This window comes from Spermophilus citellus (genome assembly GCF_964194105.1).
Source record: "Spermophilus citellus genome assembly, chromosome: 1".
NCBI classification, from domain to species: domain Eukaryota; kingdom Metazoa; phylum Chordata; class Mammalia; order Rodentia; family Sciuridae; genus Spermophilus; species Spermophilus citellus.
In genome coordinates this window covers 522,252-542,397 of record NC_138182.1, presented here as the reverse complement: position 1 = coordinate 542,397, position 20,146 = coordinate 522,252, and the positions used below count along the sequence as shown (strand labels likewise).

General features: G+C 62.4%; 1 protein-coding gene and 1 long non-coding RNA gene across 2 annotated transcripts; one reads left to right on the top strand and one right to left on the bottom strand.

Moving 5' to 3' along the window:
• The first annotated feature begins 2,553 nt into the window (after window positions 1–2,553).
• Window positions 2,554–13,208, top strand: GRK1 (G protein-coupled receptor kinase 1). Its single transcript, XM_081285168.1, has 7 exons — window positions 2,554–3,282; window positions 4,261–4,388; window positions 5,468–5,625; window positions 6,987–7,070; window positions 8,803–8,927; window positions 10,261–10,462; window positions 12,076–13,208. The coding sequence occupies exons 1-7, from the start codon at window positions 2,584–2,586 to the stop codon at window positions 12,372–12,374; spliced, it is 1,695 nt and encodes a 564-aa protein (XP_081141294.1). The 5' UTR covers window positions 2,554–2,583; the 3' UTR covers window positions 12,375–13,208.
• A 19-nt stretch (window positions 13,209–13,227) lies between these two features.
• Window positions 13,228–14,099, bottom strand: LOC308644273. Its single transcript, XR_014020934.1, has 4 exons — window positions 14,036–14,099; window positions 13,896–14,001; window positions 13,561–13,724; window positions 13,228–13,355 (listed from the first exon to the last, which is right to left on the bottom strand). It is a non-coding gene; the product is annotated as an uncharacterized lncRNA (long non-coding RNA).
• Window positions 14,100–20,146: the final 6,047 nt, after the last annotated feature.

The window sequence follows — 20,146 nt, the reverse complement described above, 5'->3', positions numbered from 1 at the left end:
TACAGTGGGAGGTAGGTCTGCCCAGCTCCACAGCTGGTTACAGCCCCAGTGACCAGGACTGTGTCCTGAGGCCTGGGGAGGTGCAGCTCAGGGTGGACAGACCCACTGACTCCTGCAGAGGTGCAGGGGATATCCGAGGCATGGAATAGCCTTGCTCCAGGTGCAGGCAGCTGGGCCTGTAGCAGACACTGGACCCCAGCCTCACGCCTGGCCCACACGTAGCCCCTGGGCCACGAACTCTAGGTGAAATGCCAGGAAAGACACGGGAGGGTCTTCAGGAGCCACGGCTAGGGGAGTCGGGCTGGACACCAGGCCCAGCCTGTGAGAAGGCACGTGGACAGCTGGACTTCAGCAAGATGAGCCACGTCTGCTCGGTGAGCCTACATACGGAGACCACAGAGAGGCAGCGGCCGGGAGGAGACCTGGAAACCACACTCTGACAAGGGACCTGCCCAGGACACAGAAAGTGGACCCTCCAGGTGGAAGCGAGGGCATGCACAGAGGACACCAGCACGAGCCCTCAGGAAGTGCAGGTCGAAGCCACCAGGGCCACCAGCACCTGCAGGACTCTGAGGAGGCAGAGCTCCTGTGGCCATGAGGGAGGCCTGGTGGGCGGCCCCGGGGGGAGCTGCCCAGAGAGCAAACACCCCTGCCACACGACCCGAGTGACACTCAGGGACACTCACCATGTCCACAGCGGCTCCTCTCGGGCAGCTGAACACTGGAAGCAGCGGGTCGAGCAGGCCTGCTCTGGGTCCAGGGGTCTGTCGTACACGCTGACCTAGATGGCCCCCCAGAGCCATGTGAGTGCAGAGCTGGTCTGGGGGCCACTGTGTGCATCCACACAGAGAGCATCCTCGAAATGCCCAAGTGCCTCAGACTGGTGGTCCACAGGGGTGGGCAGGGCAGGCGTGTGGCCTCCGAGGCAGCACAGGGCCCTGCTGCCCTGCTGGGCTGTGCTCCGGGCTGTTACTCAGGGGCTTCTCTATGGTTCCTGCCCCGGCTGCCAATCAGCAGTCACCACCCACCAGAGGGTCAAAGGAGAAAGGACTTCCAGAGACCAGGAGTTTGGCCTCGAGGCACAGCTGCCCCTCTCGGCCACGTCTGCTAGGTCCAAGTCACCCTGGGGCAGCAGGAACCTGCCTTCATCCTGGGTGCTCTGTGGCCGGCCAGGGGCAGCGGGTCCTTTCCACAGGACACCTCTGTGCTCACCTCTAGTGTAGTCCTCTCCCTCAGCCCTGGGTCTCAGGTGGGCCATGACATGGGAGCCCCCTGGGAGCCCCCAGAGATGCGGGTCTGCACCGCCCAGGCCCACCGACATGGGATGCTCCTGCAGGGTCTCTGGGTGACTGTTCTGGCTCGGACACTGGGGGAAAGGCAGCAGAGGCCACCTGTACTAACAATACCATGAGAACCCTGTCCCCTCTGACCCTGGTGACGGGAAGGCGTTAAAGTGGTTGGCCCAAGGTCACCTCCTCCTAGGGGGCAGGGCTGACCTAGTGCAGTCTCCCGGGGACGACACGATGCTGTTCACCTCAAATATTTACTCACTAGCACCTGCCACAGTCCTGCCCGAGGCCATGGGGACGCACCGCCCAGCCGGGAGGTTCCTGCACGAGAAGGGCTGACCGCACAGTCCTCCGGCCTCCCTGGGCGCGGGCACTCTCTCTTCCTGGCCTTGTCCCCTGCCCTCTGTGAGTGGGACGACCACTCTCCGTCTCCTTCTGCAAGCCAAGCTGAGCCCTGTTGTAGGCTGGGCCCACGAGGAGCCTGCCCCTGGAGCTGGGGGCTGCCTCCTCCCAGGAGGAGCTGGCACGCCCTTGTGTGTCCCAGCTACGTCTCAAGGTGTCCCAGGGCGCCCTCCCTGAGTCAGCCGTGCCCACCTGGGTCCTGGGTGAGCCCCTGGTGGGCTGCCGCCCAGGTCCCTGCCTTGCCTGTCCTCTCCTGCCTGACTCGGGCTGTGCCCGGGCGGCTCTGAGTCTCCGGCTCCCTGGCTGGCGTCACCTGAGCAGCCCCGCTGAGGAGAAAGTGACCTGGAGCTGACCGCTCGGTGTGCCGTGCCCTCACCCCTGGACACCCCTGGACAGCTCTTGTGGGGTTCTCCTCTCTCAGCTCCTAATGGCTGGAGGTTTGCTTCTTGCTGTAATTTCCTTAGAATAAAAACGGATGACCGGCCATCCTCACAGAGGACACCGCCACTGACGCCCTGTCCTTGCTGGCCAGGGTCCCATGAGGACAGGCGCAGCCCCCTGGGGCCTGGGTTTGTCCTTCCTGTGGGAAACACAGGTGTCTGGCTGCAGGGGGCTGAGCTGCCCCTGGCTGATCCGCTTTGGGGCAGCTTAGGGGATTTCTTTTTCTGGACCCAATAGCCACCCCCAAGGTGCCCTCCCTGCCCCGGAGCTGGGATTTAGTCAGTGCTGTGTCAGCCCCGGGTCCTCCTGGGCGTCCTCACCACTGCTGGGAGCTCTTCCTGGTCCCCCCAGGGCAGGAGCCGGCCACAGGCCAAGGGCAGTGAGTCGGCGCCCAGGGCCTGGCCTTGGCCGTTGTCTCCTCAGGCCTGAGCGGGCAGGAGGCAGCGCCAGGATGGACTTTGGGTCTCTGGAGACCGTGGTGGCCAACTCTGCCTTCATCGCTGCCCGGGGCAGCTTTGACGGGAGCAGCGCCCCGTCTTCCAGGGACAAGAAGTACCGGGTCAAGCTCCGGCTGCCCCCGCTGTCCAAGTGCGAGGGCCTCCGGGGCAGCCTCGACTTGGAGTTCCAGAGTGTGTGCCGGGAGCAGCCCATCGGCAGGCGGCTCTTCCAGCAGTTTCTGAGGGCTGACCCGGGGCACGAGCCGGCTGTGGGCCTCTGGCTGGACATCGAGGACTATGACACTGTGGATGGTGACCTGCGGCTGCAGAAGGCACAGAGCATCGTGGCCACGTACCTGGACCCCCAGGCCAAGCTCTTCTGCAGCTTTCTGGATGAGGGGACCATGTCGAAGGTGAAGGGAGCGGCCGTGGGGGGCCAGGATGGGCTCTTCCAGCCACTGCTGCAGGCCACGCTGGAGCACCTGAGCCGGGGCCCCTTCCAGGAGTTCCTGGACAGCCTGCACTTCCTGAGGTTCCTGCAGTGGAAGTGGCTGGAGGCTCAGCCTGTCGGGGAGGACTGGTTCCTGGACTTCAGGGTCCTGGGGAAGGGTGGCTTTGGGGAGGTGTCTGCCTGCCAGATGAAGGCCACCGGCAAGATGTACGCCTGCAAGAAGCTGAACAAGAAGCGTCTGAAGAAGAGGAAGGGGTACCAGGTGGGCACGGCGACCAGCAGCAGGGCCTGCTCTCGTGGTCCAGATGGAGGCTGCAGGCCCTGGAGGACCTGCCAAGCTGCACGCTGCCCTCGCCACTGGCCCCGGGGCCTGTGGTCCTTCCCGGGTTCCTGGCCGGTGGACCCTGCCTGTCAGGGACTGCTCTCTGGATCTGCCCCATCTGGAAGTTCAAAGCCCGCTTACGCTGCAACAGGGGAGGTTCTGGGGAAGGAGGCCGGGCTCTGAGGGAGGCCGGGCTCTGTGAGCCACATGTCTCTCGGACTGGCCTGGCCCGGGGCTGGGGTGCGGGGTCGGCCTCCTGGGAGGACAGGAGTCAGCGTCTTGCCGACTCCTCTGCTGGCACCAGCGTGTCCAGCCAGGCAGGGTCAGTGGGAGCTGCTCAGCCTAGAAGAACGCAGCTGTGACGTGACCACTGGACGTGACCACTCCCAGCGTGGTCCGCGGCAATCTGGAAAGGGCAGTTCATGCCAGGCCATTCGTGTCTAACCCTGGCTTTAGCCTCCTGAGGGTCTTGCTGCAGGCTGAGGCGAGCCCGGCCGGTCTTGCCCTGCACCCCGGTGACCCCCGTGGTCTCAGGATAAAGCCAGACAGAGGAGCAGAGCTCTTGGGGGCAGAGGCTGGCGGGACAGGGCTGGGCGGCAGCAGGGGAGCTGGCTGGACCCAGGCAGCACCGAGAGGGAGACCAGCACCGCGGCAGGGAGACGGCAGTCGGCTGGGTGGTGGGACCCCCTGGGCTGGAGATGCCCAGAGGCCCCAGGCCCAGTCCGAGATGGCTTCTCATGCTGTCCCCCTGTGTGCCGGGTGTCCCCCTGTGTGCCGGGTGTGTGGAAAGGGTCTCAAGGGACTTCAGTTGCTTCTGAAACTGGGCACACCGTCCTGCATGAGTCTGGCCCTGTGGCCACTGGTACAGGCGGCCTGGGCCCCTCCACAGGCCTCTGGTTTCCCTCCTCTGCCCTCCAGGGCGCCATGGTCGAGAAGACCATCCTGAGCAAAGTGCACAGCAGGTTCATCGTCTCTCTGGCCTATGCTTTCGAGACCAAGACTGACCTCTGCCTGGTGATGACCATCATGAATGGAGGTGATGTAAGGTAAAGGGCCGTCCAGTCTGGTGGCCCGTGAGCTGAGCACATGTGCTTGGGCCCCATCAGAAGCCCCTCTGTCTCCAGAGCTGGTGCCTGTCTCAGGCCCACACCAGGGCAGCGATCCCCCGGTGGCCCTGGCTGGTCACGGGTGCCTCCCGGTTCTGCTCCCTGACCTGGTGCTGGGAGCCGAGGCCGGCCGAGGGCCTCGCACCTCACACAAGGGCCGGTGCGTGGTGATCGACACCCTTGGTGCCCGCCCGGGAGGGAGCTGGCCTGCACCACGAGCGGCCAATGTGGGCCGGCCGCGCCGCCACCAGCCCAGCAGCATGTGTGCCCTGACCAGTCCCTGGGCGACTCTGAGGCCAGCTGGGCTCCCAGGAAGGTCGGGGGGCCAGGGCCTGGAGCTAGCTGAGGCCTGATCTTGGCCTTGGTGGCCTCGTCTGTGAAACGGGACCCATGCCCAGGTTCACGCTGTCCTGGACCCGGCCTGGGCCGGCCCTGGAGCTGCAGGGGGCCTGGCTGGGAGGCCCACACTGCCTCTGGCACCCGCCCTCACTCCATGGGCCCCTTCTCTCTGGCTGCTTGGGTTCCAGTGAGGGCCACACAGCAGCCTTCGAGGGCCCAGGGAGGAGAGGTGGGCAGCTCTCAGGGCCGCCTGCCCCTCAGCACGTGCAGGGCTAGCAGCTGCTGCCTGCCCTCCTGTTGCCCTCAGCCAGGGCCTGGCCACCCTGCTGCTGCCCAGGGCACCACTTCCTCATAGCTATGGGCTGGGCCTCTCTTGAGACAAGGAAGGGTGGACTTCAGGCAGGACTGGGCAGAGGACGCTGCAAGTCCACCAGGGGCTCTAGGTCGGGTGAGGACCACTCATGCCTGCCGTGGGCCACGCACGTCAGCAGGGACCAGGCAGCCACTGGCCCCCGTGTGGACTGACCAGTGGCCTTGGGCTCTGGGAGGACAGGCCCCTGACCGCAGCTCCTGCCTTTGAGAGTCGTGGTTGGGGTGCAGGAAGCCGGGGCCTCCGGCTGCCTGGGCCTGTCCCGGGCAGGCTGTGGCCAGGGTGCCGGTGCTCTGCGCGTGCCACCCAGGTACCACATCTACAGCGTGGACGAGGAGAGTCCTGGCCTCCCGGAGCCGCGCGCCACCTTCTACGCGGCCCAGATGCTGAGTGGCCTGGAGCACCTGCACCAGAGACGGATCGTCTACCGCGACCTCAAACCCGAGAACGTGCTGCTGGATGACGGGGGTGAGCCGTGGGCGGCTGGGCGTGCCGCTCTTGCACCACTCCCAGCGGTCGCCCCAGGCTCTGAAGGACTGAGCGCGAGGGGGGCGGACTGTCCGGCTCCCTGTTCCGTGGGCCCTAGGCACGGCCACTCCTGGGCCAAGGCTGGGCGGCCCTGCGCCGGACACAAGCCTGGAGCCGGAAGCTGCCTGTGCCCAGGCAGAAGTGCAGAGGCTCGAGCCAGGGCCGAGGACTGGGCACCCTGAGGTCACTGTCAGCCCTGCTGCCTGCATGCTGTGTGCCCCGGGCCCTGCAGTCAGGGTGTGTGTGGTGTGGAGTGTGGTGTGTGTGTGGTGTGTGTGTGTGTGTGGTGTGTGTGTGTGGTGTGTGTGTGGTGTGGAGTGTGGTGTGTGTGTGGTGTGTGTGTGGTGTGTGTGTGGTGTGTGTGTGTGGTGTGTGTGGTGTGGAGTGTGGTGTGTGTGTGGTGTGTGTGTGGTGTGTGTGAAGTGTGTGTGTGGTGTGTGTGTGTGGTGTATGCTGTGTGTGTGGTGTGTGCGGTGTGTGTGTGTGTGCGGTGTGTGTGTGTGTGTGGTGTGTGTGGTATGTGGTGCATGGTGTGGTGTGTGTGTGTGTCCTGGGTGTGCTGGGTGTGTGTCCTGGGTGTGCTGGGTGTGGCCTGGGTGTGCTGGGTGTGTTGTGTGTGTCCTGGGTGTGCTGTGGGTGTGTCCTGGGTGTGCTGGGTGTGTCCTGGGTGTGCTGCGTGTGTGCAGGGTGTGCTGTGGGTGTGTCCTAGGTGTGCTGTGGGTGTGCTGGGTGTGGCCTGGGTGTGCTGTGTATGTCCTGGGTGTGCTGTGTATGTCCTGGGTGTGCTGTGGGTGTGTCCTGGGTGTGCTAGGTGTGGCCTGGGTGTGCTGTGTGTGTGCAGGGTGTGCTGTGGGTGTGTCCTGGGTGTGCTGTGGGTGTGCTGGGTGTGTCCTGGGTGTGCTGTGGGTGTGTCCTGGGTGTGTCCTGGGTGTGCTGGGTGTGCTGTGGGTGTGTCCTGGGTGTGTCCTGGGTGTCCTGGGTGTGCTGTGTGTGTGTCCTGGGTGTGCTGGGTGTGTCCTGGGTGTGCTGTGGGTGTGTCCTGGGTGTGTCCTGGGTGTGCTGGGTGTGCTGTGTGTGTGTCCTGGGTGTGCTGGGTGTGGCCTGGGTGTGCTGTGGGTGTGTGCAGGGTGTGCTGTGTGTGTGTCCTGGGTGTGCTGTGCGTGTCCTGGGTGTGCTGTGGGTGTGTGCTGGGTGTGCTGTGCGTGTGTGCAGGGTGTGCTGGCTGTGCTGCCTGTGTGGCCAGGGTGCCCGCGGGCAGCGGCCTGCCAGGCCCCCCGAGTGACCGCAGCGCGCTGTTCCAGGCAACGTCCGCATCTCGGACCTGGGGCTGGCCGTGGAGCTGCCGGAGGGGCAGAGCAAGACCAGGGGCTACGCAGGGACGCCAGGTGAGGTGCGGTGGGCCTGGAGCGGTCAACAGCCAGGGTCCACTGGCTGCCCCTGGGGCCGCCCCGTGACAGCCTCCTGCCTGCTGAAGCCACCCGCTGGGGCGTGATGAGCAGGGGCCCAGGGCAGGACCTCAGGGCCTGGGCTGCAGAGAATGGGTCTGCCCCGAGTGCTGGCTCGGGGAGTTGGGCCTGGGGCCACTGCGGGGTGTCCACACACAGGCGTGTCACATGCACACACACACACACACACACACACACTTGTGAACGTATCCATGACCCTGCCTGTGTGTGTCTGGGTGTGCAGGTATCTGACACGTGCCTCTGCATGCAGGTCTGTGCACTGGTGCCATCTGTGTGTCTGGCATGTGCGCGTGTGTGTCTGTCCTGTGTGTCCTGTGTGTGTGTCCCCGCGGGCAGGGAAGGAGCGGCAGAGCTGAGAAGGGCAGAGTCTAGTGGAGACCCCTTATTAGTGCTGTGTGACCTTGGGTGATTTGCTTAACGTCTCTGGCCGTGGGTTCTGATATACACCATGGACACCACGGGAGGTGTGGTGTGGAAGTAGCTGCTTGCCTGGTGACTGCCGCAGCCAGAACAGAGGTGGACCCTGCCTGCAGGGATGCGATAGCTGCATGGCCACTAGGGGGCCCCGTGGCCCGCGCTCTGCCGTCAACCTGCGGGTCAGGAGCCAGTCTCTGGCCTTGACTCCCAGCAGCTCCCTGGTCAGCTGAGGCTGGCGGCAGAGGCCGGGCCTGGCTCCCTGCCAAGGTCTCTGTTGGCTGAGGATGGTGTCTTCCGTGTGCAGGGCGGGCACAGGGTGAGGTGCCCGGGCGCTCAGGACCCACCACAGCATGTGGCTGGGCGAGCCACACGTCCCGTCTGTGGGCCCAGGGCCTGGACGGGCAGGATGGGCTGCTCCGGGCCGGGGAGTGGTCCCTGGGGCTGCGCCACACTGACACTCAGCTCTAGCTGTGTCTCTGCTACCAGTGTGCTGGCCCTGGTCGGTGCCCAGGGGTCCGCGGGGGAGGTGGGCAGGACCCTCTGTGAGGGAACCACCTGACCCCCAGGCGAGGATGGTGGGGGCTGCGAGGGGCTGGCCCCAGGCCAGGTTGGCCGTAGTGGCAGTTCAGTGCAGGCCTGTGGGCCCAGCTGGCCACTTGCCTCCTGGTCAGCCGGAGCAAGCTCTGCTCTCCTCTGCACAGTGAGGTGACTGGTGGCCCTGGTAGGTGCAGGAGTGGGGTCAGCTCAGCAGGTGCTGGACAGGTGCTGCCAGACAGTGCCCGGGCTGAGGTCTCCCTGCAGGACGCCAGGCCTGCTCTGGGGGCGTCCCGTGGGCCTCGGCCGGGCCAAGGTGCCTGGCCCGTTCCTGGGGTGCCTGGCTGTCCTTCTGGGGTGCCTGGCCAGGGTCTGTGCTCTCGGGTCCTGGCCTGGAGTGAGTGAGAAGCCCGCAGGGCCATCTCTGCCCCAAGAGCTCTGCCCACGGCTGGGCTTGCCCGGCGTGTCCTGCAGGGTCCGGGGGGGAGAGGAGACCCCACCCCCTGGGTGCAGGGCTCGGGTTCCCGGCCATGGGACACTTGGCCCAGGGAACACGGCTGAGCCGGGGCACTGTCCTTGTCAAGACCGGGGTGCTGCGGCCTCCAGGGGTGGAGACCAGCAGGTGCCAGTGTCCCCAAGGGTCAGCAGTGCTGAGACCTGCGGGGTGCGGCCCGTCTCAACCTGCAGCTGTGTCCCGCAGGCTTCATGGCCCCCGAGCTCCTGCGTGGCGAGGAGTACGACTTCTCTGTGGACTACTTCGCCCTGGGGGCCACCCTGTACGAGATGATCGCGGCTAGAGGTCCTTTCCGAGCCCGAGGAGAGAAGGTGGGCGCTGCCCAGCGGGGGTCTTGCCATGGCCCTCGTTGGCTGGGACATCGTGGGGTGGTTCAGAGGACCACTGGGGGTGCAGGCTCAGGTCAGGTCTTGCTCCTGGTGTGGCTCTCGAGGGTGACACCCTAGGACCCTAGGACCATCCAGGCTGCCAGCTCCCCAGGCTGCAGGTCCTTTTGCCCCAGAATGAGAGGTGGCAGAGGAAGCGTCCCCACAGAGCCTGCTGCCCTCCCCTTCTGAGTGGCAGACTGAGACCTGAGACTCATTCATGGGCCCTGTTCACAAAAGGGCTGCTGCTGCACCATCCCAAGGCCTGGCCACCCACAGCTCTGTAGCTCCCTGGCTGCTAGGCCGCTGTTGGGCACACAGGTCACAGTGGCTCATGCTCCTGGGTCAGCTGCTACTTTTCAATTTAGTACAGCAAGCTCCCCTCCTCCCCACACTTCAAAAGCCTGCTGCCCAGCATGGGCACAGAGCTGACCTGAATGGAGGGAGGTGGACATCTCGTGGCTCCTGTTCAGCCCCGTCCCCCAAAGCATCTCAGAACTTTGGCTTTCCTGCAACTCAAACAAGAAAGAGCCCCTGAAGGTGGCTCTGCCTGGCTCATGGCCAGCAGGGTGGCTCTAGTCTATTCCCTCCACAGGTGTGGACGGAGCTCAGGGGCTGTGCGGCCGAGGCAGGGCAGAGCTAGAGCCAGGGCCAGGATCTCTGTGGTGTCCTGCCAATGGGAGCAGCACCTCACAGTGCCCTCAAATGCAGTCTGTCCAGCTCTGAACCCACCACCCCATGACTGCCTGGGGGCCTGGCCCTGACTGGTGGGGTTCAGTCCCTATGCTGGTCTCCCCAGGATGGCGTTGGAACAGGCTGAATTCTGAGCTCCTGGTGGTCAGTGTCCACGCCCCCCGTGCTCAGTCACTCTGCATCCACCTCTGCCAGTGTGCAGAGGCCTGGCCCGCGGGTGGGCTGGGAGTCGGGGAGGAGCGTCCAGCCTGGCCCGCGGGTGGTGTCGGGGAGGAGCGTCCAGCCTGGCCTGCGGGTGGGCTGGGTGTCGGGGAGGAGCGTCCAGCCTGGCCTGCGGGTGGTGTCGGGGAGGAGCGTCCAGCCTGGCCCGCGGGTGGGCTGGGTGTCGGGGAGGAGCGTCCAGCCTGGCCTGCGGGTGGGCTGGGTGTCGGGGAGGAGCGTCCAGCCTGGCCCGCGGGTGGGCTGGGGTGTCGGGGAGGAGCGTCCAGCCTGGCCTGCGGGTGGGCTGCTGGGGTGTCGGGGAGGAGTGTCCAGCCTGGCCTGCGGGTGGGCTTGACACAGGGGGTGTGTCCACCCTGGCCGGCAGGTGGAGAACAAGGAGCTCAAGCAGCGTGTTCTCTCGGAGCCCGTGACTTACTCAGACAAGTTCGGCCAGGCCAGCAGGGACTTCTGTGAGGCCCTGCTGGAGAAGGACCCGGAGAAGCGCCTGGGCTTGAGAGATGGCTCCTGCGATGGGCTGCGGGCCCACGCCCTTTTCAAAGACATCAGCTGGAGGCAGCTAGAGGCCGGTACTGTTGGGCACCTTGGGCCTGAGGGCCTGCCTGGCCCTTGCATCCCTGCCCTGTCCAGTGGTGGGACCCCAGCTACCTCTTGCCCAGCAATGCCACCCAGCCCTCTGTCTATCCCCAGCCTGCTGGGCCTGGGCACTGCAGTGGGCGTGTGACCCTGAGTTCAGTTGAGCTTGGTGTCCACTCTGTGGCTCTGAAGGCCATAGCCATGGGAGGCGGGGTCCTCACACTGTGTGGAGAGGTGAGGTCATGACCATGGCTGTCCTCAACTGTGTGTGTCCACCTGTGTCCTCACCGGGTCTTCAAGCATGATGTGCACATTTGTGTCTGTGTGTATGTGTGCTCCTGGGTGTGTCTATGCGTGTGTGTGTCTGGGAGGGACGTGGAAGGCCAGCTGTCCCTCCAGGAGCCTGGTGGAAGACCTGGATCATCACGATACAACTGTGCCTAGGACAGAGCCGGGGGCCGGGGGCAAGCTCAGCCTCCTGGGGGAAGGGCCAGGCAGGGAAGTGGGCTCTGCGTGGGAGAGCCGTCAGGACACAGGCCCCAGGAAGGACGCGGGTCCCGGGAGCCCCAGGACTGTGCTGCGCCAGACCAGGCTGAGTCGGGGTGTCCAGCGCAGCTGGTGGGGAAGGAGCACACAGAGGCCTTGGAGGGCAGCAGCTGGCCGCCAGCCTGCACCCGTGTGTCTGTGTGAAGGCGGGGGCTAGGCGGCCCCCAAGGACCTTGTGCACCGAGGGAGGGTCTGGGGGTCTGCACACATGGGGCTTCTCAGGGACTGGCATCCTGCATCTGCTGGCTCCTGGGCATGTGAGCAGAGGCCATCTTGGGAGGGAGGGTCGGTGGGGTCAGTCAAGTCCACCTGGGCACGAGCCAGGGGCTCTGGGCCACAGGGAGGTCGAGGGAGCTGCCGAGGGGCTGAGGTCCCCAGGGGCCAGAGCAGGAGGGCTGCTCTCAGCAGGCTTTGGGGGGGTCTGGGGAGCGTGGGGCGAGGGCTGGTGGCTCATGGTACACTGCCCAGCCCGGCTTCAGGCATCCAGCTGTCCTCGCAGCACAGAGCACTGGACCTCAGGCTGGGATCTGAGAGACGCTGCTTTTCTCCTTGGCTGCTGGAGGCCCATGCTCTGTCCTCCTCACCTACGCCTCCTCTCACCTCTCCTCCTCACCTGGGCCTCCTCTCACCTGGCCTCCTCACCTGGGCCTCCTATCACCTGTGCCTCCTCTCACCTGTCCTTCTAACCTGGGCCTCCTCTCACCTGCCCTCCTAACCTGGGCCTCCTCTCACATGCCCTTTTAACCTGGCCTCCTCTCACCTGTCCTCTTCACCTGGGCCTCCTCTCACCTGCCCTCCTCACCTGGGCCTCCTCTCACCTGCCCTCCTCACCTGGGCCTCCTCTCACCTGCCCTCCTCACCTGGGCCTCCTCTCACCTGCCCTCCTCACCTGGGCCTCCTCTCACCTGCCCTCCTCACCTGGGCCTCCTCTCACCTGCCCTCCTAACCTGGGCCTCCTCTCACCTACCCTCCTAAACTGGGCCTCCTCTCACCTGCACTCCTCACCTGGGCCTCCTCACCTGGGCCTCCTCTCACCTGCGCCTCTCTCTGTACCCCACAGGAATGCTGATTCCTCCCTTCATCCCTGACTCCAGAACTGTCTATGCGAAGAGCATTCAGGACGTGGGTGCCTTTTCCACGGTCAAGGGTGTGGCCTTTGACAAAGCAGACTCGGAATTCTTCCAGGAATTTGCCTCGGGCAACTGTCCCATTCCCTGGCAGGAGGAGATGATCGAGACGGGCATCTTCCGGGAGCTGAATGTGTGGCGCCCTGACGGGCAGATGCCGGATGACATGAAGGGAGTCCCTGTGGGGGAGGCGGCCCCCGTGTGCAAGTCAGGAATGTGTCTGGTCTCCTAGCCACGTTCCGAAAGGAGCCGCTCTGGTGGACATGCAGACCTCTGGGTCAGCCCGTGGCCCCCAACGGCGGGCACCAGCTCCCTTCCCCCTCCAGACCACTCAAGGACGAGAAGCCTGCCCAGCCCAGGAGCCCCGGGCCCACCAATGTGGTCGTCCACCTTCTCGTCTTATTTCACTCAAAAGAGGCAGGAAAATATTCCAGGTGCCACAAGGCAGCAACAGATGGGCCCACGGCCTTGCAGAGATGCACGAGAGGACCGCCCTTCTGGGCAGTGCTGGCCAAGGTGCAGTCAGAAGCCTGGGGCAGCGTGGGTCTCCTGGGCCGTTGCTAATACCCCAGCCCAGGTCCCTCAGGAGGAGGCCAGCTCTCAGTGAGATGAGGGCTGGCAAACCACAGCTGCAAGAGGCTGGACTCTGGGATGGTCCTGGACTCTGGGATGGTCCCGGACTCCGTACTGGCCCTGCTCCCAGCCACCGCACTCCAGGGACTCCCACTCGGGGACATTAAGTCTTGTGGGAGTGGAAATGGTGGGACCTCCCTGGGCTTAGCTGGGAATCACTGCCTCCATGAAGTGGCAGGGAAGCTGCCTCAGGGGCCAGCACCACTAGTGGTGGACACTGTGTCCTATCTCATCTCCTCTGTCACCACCTGGGGTGGACATCTGTGTTCTCATTAACACCGCCTGTGGTATAGTTGTATAGATATCTCCTCAGTGCACAGCCCCTGTGGTGGACACTGTCCCCTCAGTGCACAGCCCCTGTGGTGGACGCCATCTCATCTCCTCCATCACCACCTGTGGTGGACGCCCGTCTCCTTGGCCCACAGAACCTGTTGTGGACACTGTTCCCTCAGTGCACAGCCCCTGTGGTGGACACTGTCCCCTCAGTGCACAGCCCCTGTGGTGGACGCCCATCTCATCTCCTCCATCACCACCTGTGGTGGACGCCTGTCTCCTTGGCCCACAGCACCTGTGGTGGACACTGTTCCCTCAGTGCACAGCCCCTGTGGTGGACACTGTCCCCTCAGTGCACAGCCCCTGTGGTGGACACTGTCCCCTCAGTGCACAGCCCCTGTGGTGGACGCCATCTCCTTGGTTCATAGCACCTGTGGTGGACGCCATCTCCTCGGTCCACAGCACCTGTGGTGGACACTGTTCCCTCAGTGCACAGCCCCTGTGGTGGACACCCATCTCATCTCCTCCATCACCACCTGTGGTGGACGCCCGTCTCCTTGGCCCACAGAACCTGTGGTGGACACTGTTCCCTCAGTGCACAGCCCCTGTGGTGGACACTGTCCCCTCAGTGCACAGCCCCTGTGGTGGACGCCCATCTCATCTCCTCCATCACCACCTGTGGTGGACGCCTGTCTCCTTGGCCCACAGCACCTGTGGTGGACACTGTTCCCTCAGTGCACAGCCCCTGTGGTGGACACTGTCCCCTCAGTGCACAGCCCCTGTGGTGGACACTGTCCCCTCAGTGCACAGCCCCTGTGGTGGACGCCATCTCCTTGGCCCACAGCACCTGTGGTGGACGCCCGTCTCCTCGGTCCACAGCCCCTGTGGTGGACGCCATCTCATCTCCTCCATCACCACCTGTGGTGGACGCCCGTCTCCTTGGCCCACAGCCCCTGTGGTGGACACTGTCCCCTCAGTGCACAGCACCTGTGGTGGACGCCATCTCATCTCTTCCATCACCACCTGAGGTGGACGCCCGTCTCCTGGGACCCACATCATGCGGTGTCCTCTCTTGCATGGCTGTCGCCGGGGCCTGATGGGCGGTGTTCCACTTCTGACCCCCTGAGACCTGCAGCTGTGGTGACCCTAGCCCCCTCACTTCCATAGTGATTCTAGAAACTTTCTGCCCTCCAGAGGGGAGCAGGGGGAGCAGGAGATGCCCTGGGGAGGTGCAGTCAGAAAGGACTCGGAGAAAAAGATGGTTCAGTTAAAGAACTATTAAAAATATTAACAAAGAGGGCAGGTTCCTTGGATCGTGGTATGAATTCCAACTTGCATTCTTTCTTTTAAAATTGAACGTACATATGCATGCATGTGTTTACATACACACACCTTAAACACAGCTACACACTCACCCCTACACACTCCTGCACACACATGCACACCTGCACACATCTGAACACACACATGTACACACATCTGCACACACAACCTCTACACAGAGCCATACACATGAATATTTCTGCCTACACCTGCACACATGCACACACCTGTACACACCTGTGCACACACTATTATGCACCCCCACACACTCCAGCATACATCCTATACATCCCTCATGTATACACCCCTGCATACATGCATGCACACACACCTGCACACGTGCACACACTTGCACATCCCCCCACCCTTACACACATCTTCATATTCCCCTACACACCCTGGCTGGTTAGGGGAGCCTTGATGGTTGGGGGAGACTCCTGGCTGGTTGAGAGATCTCCTGAAAGGGGGGCCTCCTGGCTGGGGAGCCTCCTGGCTGGGCAGCCTCCTGGTCGGCTGGGCCGGCTCCTGGCTGAGGAGTCTGCTGGTCGGCTGGGCAGCCTCCTTGTTAGCTCTGTTCCTCAAGCACAGAGGAACACCAGGTGTTACCGGGCTGTAAAGGGCGGTCGCTGGCCCAAGTGCTGGGGCACCAGAAGAACTGCAGAGGCAAACCCCCTGCCTCCTGTGGCGGAGGTCCTTGGGACGTGGGAGACATGGACTGTAGAATTCCGAGGGGTGACCGGCAGAGGTGAGACAGTGGAGAGCAGAGCAGGAAAGGAGTGTGCTAGCTCGGCTTCCGTCCCACCCGGTGGCCACAGAGGACCGCCTCCTCCCTGTTAGGAGAGACCTGGGGCCAAGCTGAGGTGAGGCTGCCCAGGGCCTCAAGCCCACTGTGGTGGGCATCCCCACAGGGCTCTGGAAGCACTGGGGTCCCTCAGGACTCGGGTTTGACGGGGTGGCACCAGGGGCACTTCAGCCCCACCCAGGTGATCGCAGTGTGCAGCACTCTTTGGAAACCCTGGTTAGAGCTGGGTCCCACCTGCCCTCGTGCCAAGTGTGATGTCCACCCTGGGTGGAACCCAGTGCCCTCACCCCAAGGGTCACTTTCCCAGCAGCTTCTGGGCCGGGGTCTAGCCCTAGGGGGGATCCAAGGGTCCTGAAGGAGGAGTGGCGTCAGCGAAAGAAGAAGAGCCGGGACGACAGGTTGCAAGTTATGAGCAGCGTCCAGAAAGATCTGCTGCCCGGGGGCCTTTGTTTTATGCCTTTTACAGGTGTCTTTTCCAGGTAGTTAATGGATAGCCTCAAAGCCTGACGCTTCTTTGACGTGCATAATTTTCAAGAGTTACAGTCTTTTCTGACCTACATTGTTACCTAAGATATTGAGTACGTTGTTCAAAATATTGTTCTGTAGCCTTAGACAGCCATGATGTAAGTGTCACATTTCCACCTCAATCTCTAGGTGCTAGGCAACGCCACAGACCACATGTCTCTGGACTTTTATTCACTTCTAACTTTAAAGCGTACCTATAATTATTTTATCAACCTTTAGCTTTAAAGCATTCTTATGATTATTGGAAAGCTTTCTTACTTTTAAACTAAAGTCCCAGTAAAACACACTTAAAATAGTGGAAGTCTAGTACTTAAAAGCCTACTACTCTGAAGTGCTTCTAAAATATATCTATATTAATTTTACATCATTTATTTTTAATTTCCAAGGTGATTTCCTTTTTTCATGTGACCTATTTAATTGCTTTCTCACAGTTTCCTTGATCCTTGGTCAAAGCATGCCAGTTCTTATGTCTCTGTAATCTTTAATAAAGGGCAGGCCTTACACCTCCACCCGTTTGTCATTTATATTAACTCTGTGTTTTCCATTTCCATCATAAGTGTCTGTGGAAGGCGAAGGAGACTGTGTTGGTTGGGGAATGTATTTCTATTAGCCTCCTGTCCTCGAGGGGGATAAGCTACACACGGTGTTCCTTGTACTGTGTCCTTCTGTAGCTAGGTGTGGTACAGGTTGTGGCTTTAGGAGGGGTTGAGGGGAGGTCATGTAAATTGTCACCATGGCTCAGGCCTGGGAATGACACCTTGTTTGTGTCCTGAGAGACACTGAAACACACCTCATGGCCTGTCCCAACGGTGCCCTTGGTCTCATCTGGGATTCTCCTGCAGTCTCGGGCAAGACGTACTGCCATTATGGATTGACATGCGCCCCGCTCTCCACGTCATGATATCATAAACAGACACTTGATCCTCCCCATGGTTCCCGTTTCCCGATAGCGCAGCCCTGCATCCCCCACGCTGGGACCCTGTCAGACAGCGGGTGCAGGAACGCCTTCACCACTTCTGTCCCATGGAAGGTGGCGGAGGAGCGGGATCTGCCAGCATGTCCACGGGAAGCCAAGGATGGGCGGAGCGTGCCGGAGCCAGGCCCTGCCTAAGGACAGGAAGAGCGGGCCCTGCCGGTGGCCGCCTGTGGACTGCAGCTTGGGGTCACTATGGTGTTGCAGAGGCTGCGTCCTCGTTGGCCGTCCTTCAGACCCGCCTAGTGGCCACGTGTTACCCTGGGGCCTTTGCTCCCTGGGCTCACCTGCCCCTGGGCCTGAAGATGAAGCTGCACCAGCAGAGGGTGGTTCTGATTCCCATGGTTCTCGGTTTTGTCTTTGGAGACAGGGTCCTGCTAAGTTGCCAGCTGGCCTCGAACTGCGGGCCACCTGCCTCAGGCTCCCAGGGGCTGGATGTCAGGTGTGGCCTCTGCTCCTGGCTGAAAGGCCTCAGTGTGGAACAGGACACTGAGGGTGAGGTGCAGTGGGCTTTCAGGCGGTGCTGACCACACAAGAGCCTGACTGGCTCTGAGAGTGACCACAGTCCCCCAAAATGCTTTTCCAAGTCCCAACTCTGCCATTTCCAAGACACATGGGCTGAAGGGTCAGTGCCAATGAGGGCAGAGGGAAGTCCGCAGAGCAGGCCCTGGGCTGGGGCCACCTGGGGTGTGAGAGCTCCCTGTGCTGCTGCAGTTCAGGGCCACTGCTGGCCAATACCTGACCCTGCCAAGTGCTCCCAGGCCCGCCGCGGCAGGGTCTTGTTTCGGAGGCTGCAGGGCCTGGTTCTCTCCTTTCAGCTGCAGGGCTGTGTGGATCTTTGTCTGAACTGAGGTGCTGGACAGGCCTGTGGTTCCCAGGGCGGGGCAGGAGGGCCTTCTCTGGGAGCACAGCTGTCCAGCCGGGGCGCCTGGCTGTGCCTTTCCTGCTCAGGTCTCTGGAAGGGATCTGGGGTATCCTCTTACACAGCTTCTAGCAGAGGGCGGAAGCCCCGTTAATGTTTAAAAACCTGAGGCTGCGGGTGCCTCCAGCCTGCCCCTGGGCTGGCCTCCCACCTCCATGCCGGCAGGTGGAGGCCCCAGCCCCCCCGCTGGCCCTGGCTTGCATTATTCAGGGGTTATTTGGTTTCAGGAGGAGTCATGTTGGACTCCACCCCCCAGGATGGGTGAGAGCTGAGCCAGGCCAGGCCCACGGCGTCTCTGCAATGACTGTCCCTCGGGAGGTCAGGGCAGGGGACCCTCGGGTGCATCTCACGCGCTCTCGTCTCCACGGCTGGCAGCTCACGTCTGCTCTTGAGTCTCACAGGCCCTGTCTTTCAAATCGACCACTGCAAGGGCCCCCACAAGTCCTCCTGCCCTAGCCGGGGAGACTCGGGCTTGGGCAGGGTTGTCTTGAATGGCCCCGGCAGGAAGTGTGGGCTGACCCAGGACATCGGGACCGACTCACTCACCTTTGACTGAGGTCTGGGGATCACCAGCTCCCATCTGAGGAGGAAATGGTGCCGTTCCTTGCCCCTGGGAACCTCTCCTACGAATAGTGGGACCTCGGGGAGCCTGAGACTCGGTGGTGCCCCTGGATTCTCTTGGCTCTGGTGCCTCTCAGGAGCTGTGCCCACTCAGCCCTGACCTCCAAGGTCCCAAACCAGGCTTGGTAGGCACACCAGTCATGCCAGCACCTGGGGAGGCAGGGGCAGGAGGATTGTGAGTTGGAGACCAGCCTGGGCAAGTCAGCAAGACCCATCTTAAAAATGTCCCTTGAGCCATCCAGTGAAGTCCCTTAGCCCCCAACCCTTAGACCTATCTGCCACAAGGTGGGGGTGGCAGGGGTGGCTGCTCATGGAACCACGTCCCACACTGCATCCATCCCCTCCAGAGAGGACTCACGGGTTCCTGCCAGGGCTTCCCAACAGCCCCCAGGTGACAGATGCCAGGCTGGCAGAGGGAGAGAGGGAGGGGTGGGGTGGGCACTTGGGACCGTCCCTGGACTCTCTGCTGGCCTTCCCTGCAGACTGCTCGTGGGATGGGGGGCTTCCCCACTGTACTGAGACTGCTGTGATCTTTCCGCTCTTTTGTTTTAGGGGAAGCCTGCACAATCCATCTTCCCAGTTACCCTCGTATCTTGCACACAGAATTTCAGGAGATACTTTTTGACTGAAGGAAAGTCTAGATCCAGGTGAATGTCCACTTTCCCTCCTGGAGGTGCAGTGCCTTGAGAGTCAGACCCACCTGGCTCGTTTCTTACTTGGTTAGCTGTTTGGCCTGGGAAAGGCACTTAGTCCTGGGCACCTCTGGGCACCAGGTGAGCAGGACCGTGGAACAGGTGCACGCAGTGTGCAGCACGTGGAGGCGCTCAGCCAGGGCAGGTCCCATCTCTGGAGCCCGTGGTGCCTTCTGAGGCCCGGGTTGAGCTCAGCCCATGTCTGGGTGTGAGGAACAGGTAGGAGTCTGGTGTCTGCCCCTTGCTCTGTGTTTATGGGAAGGCTGTCCAGGGGGAGCCGGAGGTGCGCTGGAAAGAGGGCACGAGGAACAAGAGCCAGAGCCCACCCAACCCCTCTATTTATTAAGAAAAAGACATCCGATAGAATATTCCACCCAAATAAGGGCAGGAATAGTGTTTCCAGAAACGGGGGCTGGGGGGCAGCCCCATCCCATGGGCACTTCCCGCAGCGTGCAATGCCACGTCGATACCCTCATCGCTCAAGGCTGAGGGGAGGGCCTGGCTCACGTGCAGGTGCACGCCGTCCCTCTCCTTGGAGTCTGTAGCCATTTACCCAGGCTGTGCTCAGACCACGCAGCACAGATGGCCTCATCTCATCAGTGCCTTTCGGGAGAGCTGAATCCCATGACACAGTGAAAACACCCAGGTCCCAGACTGCAGCTCCCTGAGGAGCGGGCTGGCGGCAGGCCGGAGTTGGCTGAGGCCACTGCCCGTCGGCATGGGGCTCTGGCCGGGCGTGGGAGGAGGCTCTTGGAGCATCTGACTGCAGCCTCTGGTTCCTGCCACACCAGCTCCCAGTGGACACGAGCTGACAGACAACTTCTGGCTCCTCAGACTGGGAACTGGGCTGGCATCATTCTCAAAACAAACACGAGAGCCTGTCCCTCCATGGAAGACTACTGGCAGCACTGACCCCAGGGCAGCACGGCAGGTTTCAGGTGGCAGTGGGGATTTGGGAAAGCTTGTTTGCTACTGTGAGCTTCATAGAGGCCAGTAATCCTTTAAGTGACCAGTGCATGATGCCTCAAAGTCGTGCGTGGGAACAGCACCATCCCAGAGCAGGAGGGCCTGGGGGGTTTCCACACACAGAAGAAAAGTACTGGGGCTCTCAGGGTCCACCGCCATCGACTTGGAAAGCTGTGGCTCTCTCGTTTGGGTGTCCAGAAGATGTGGGTCAGGGCTCTTCAGAGAGACAGGACAAATAGGATCAGAGCAAGACATGATCAGGCGGCAGGCGGGA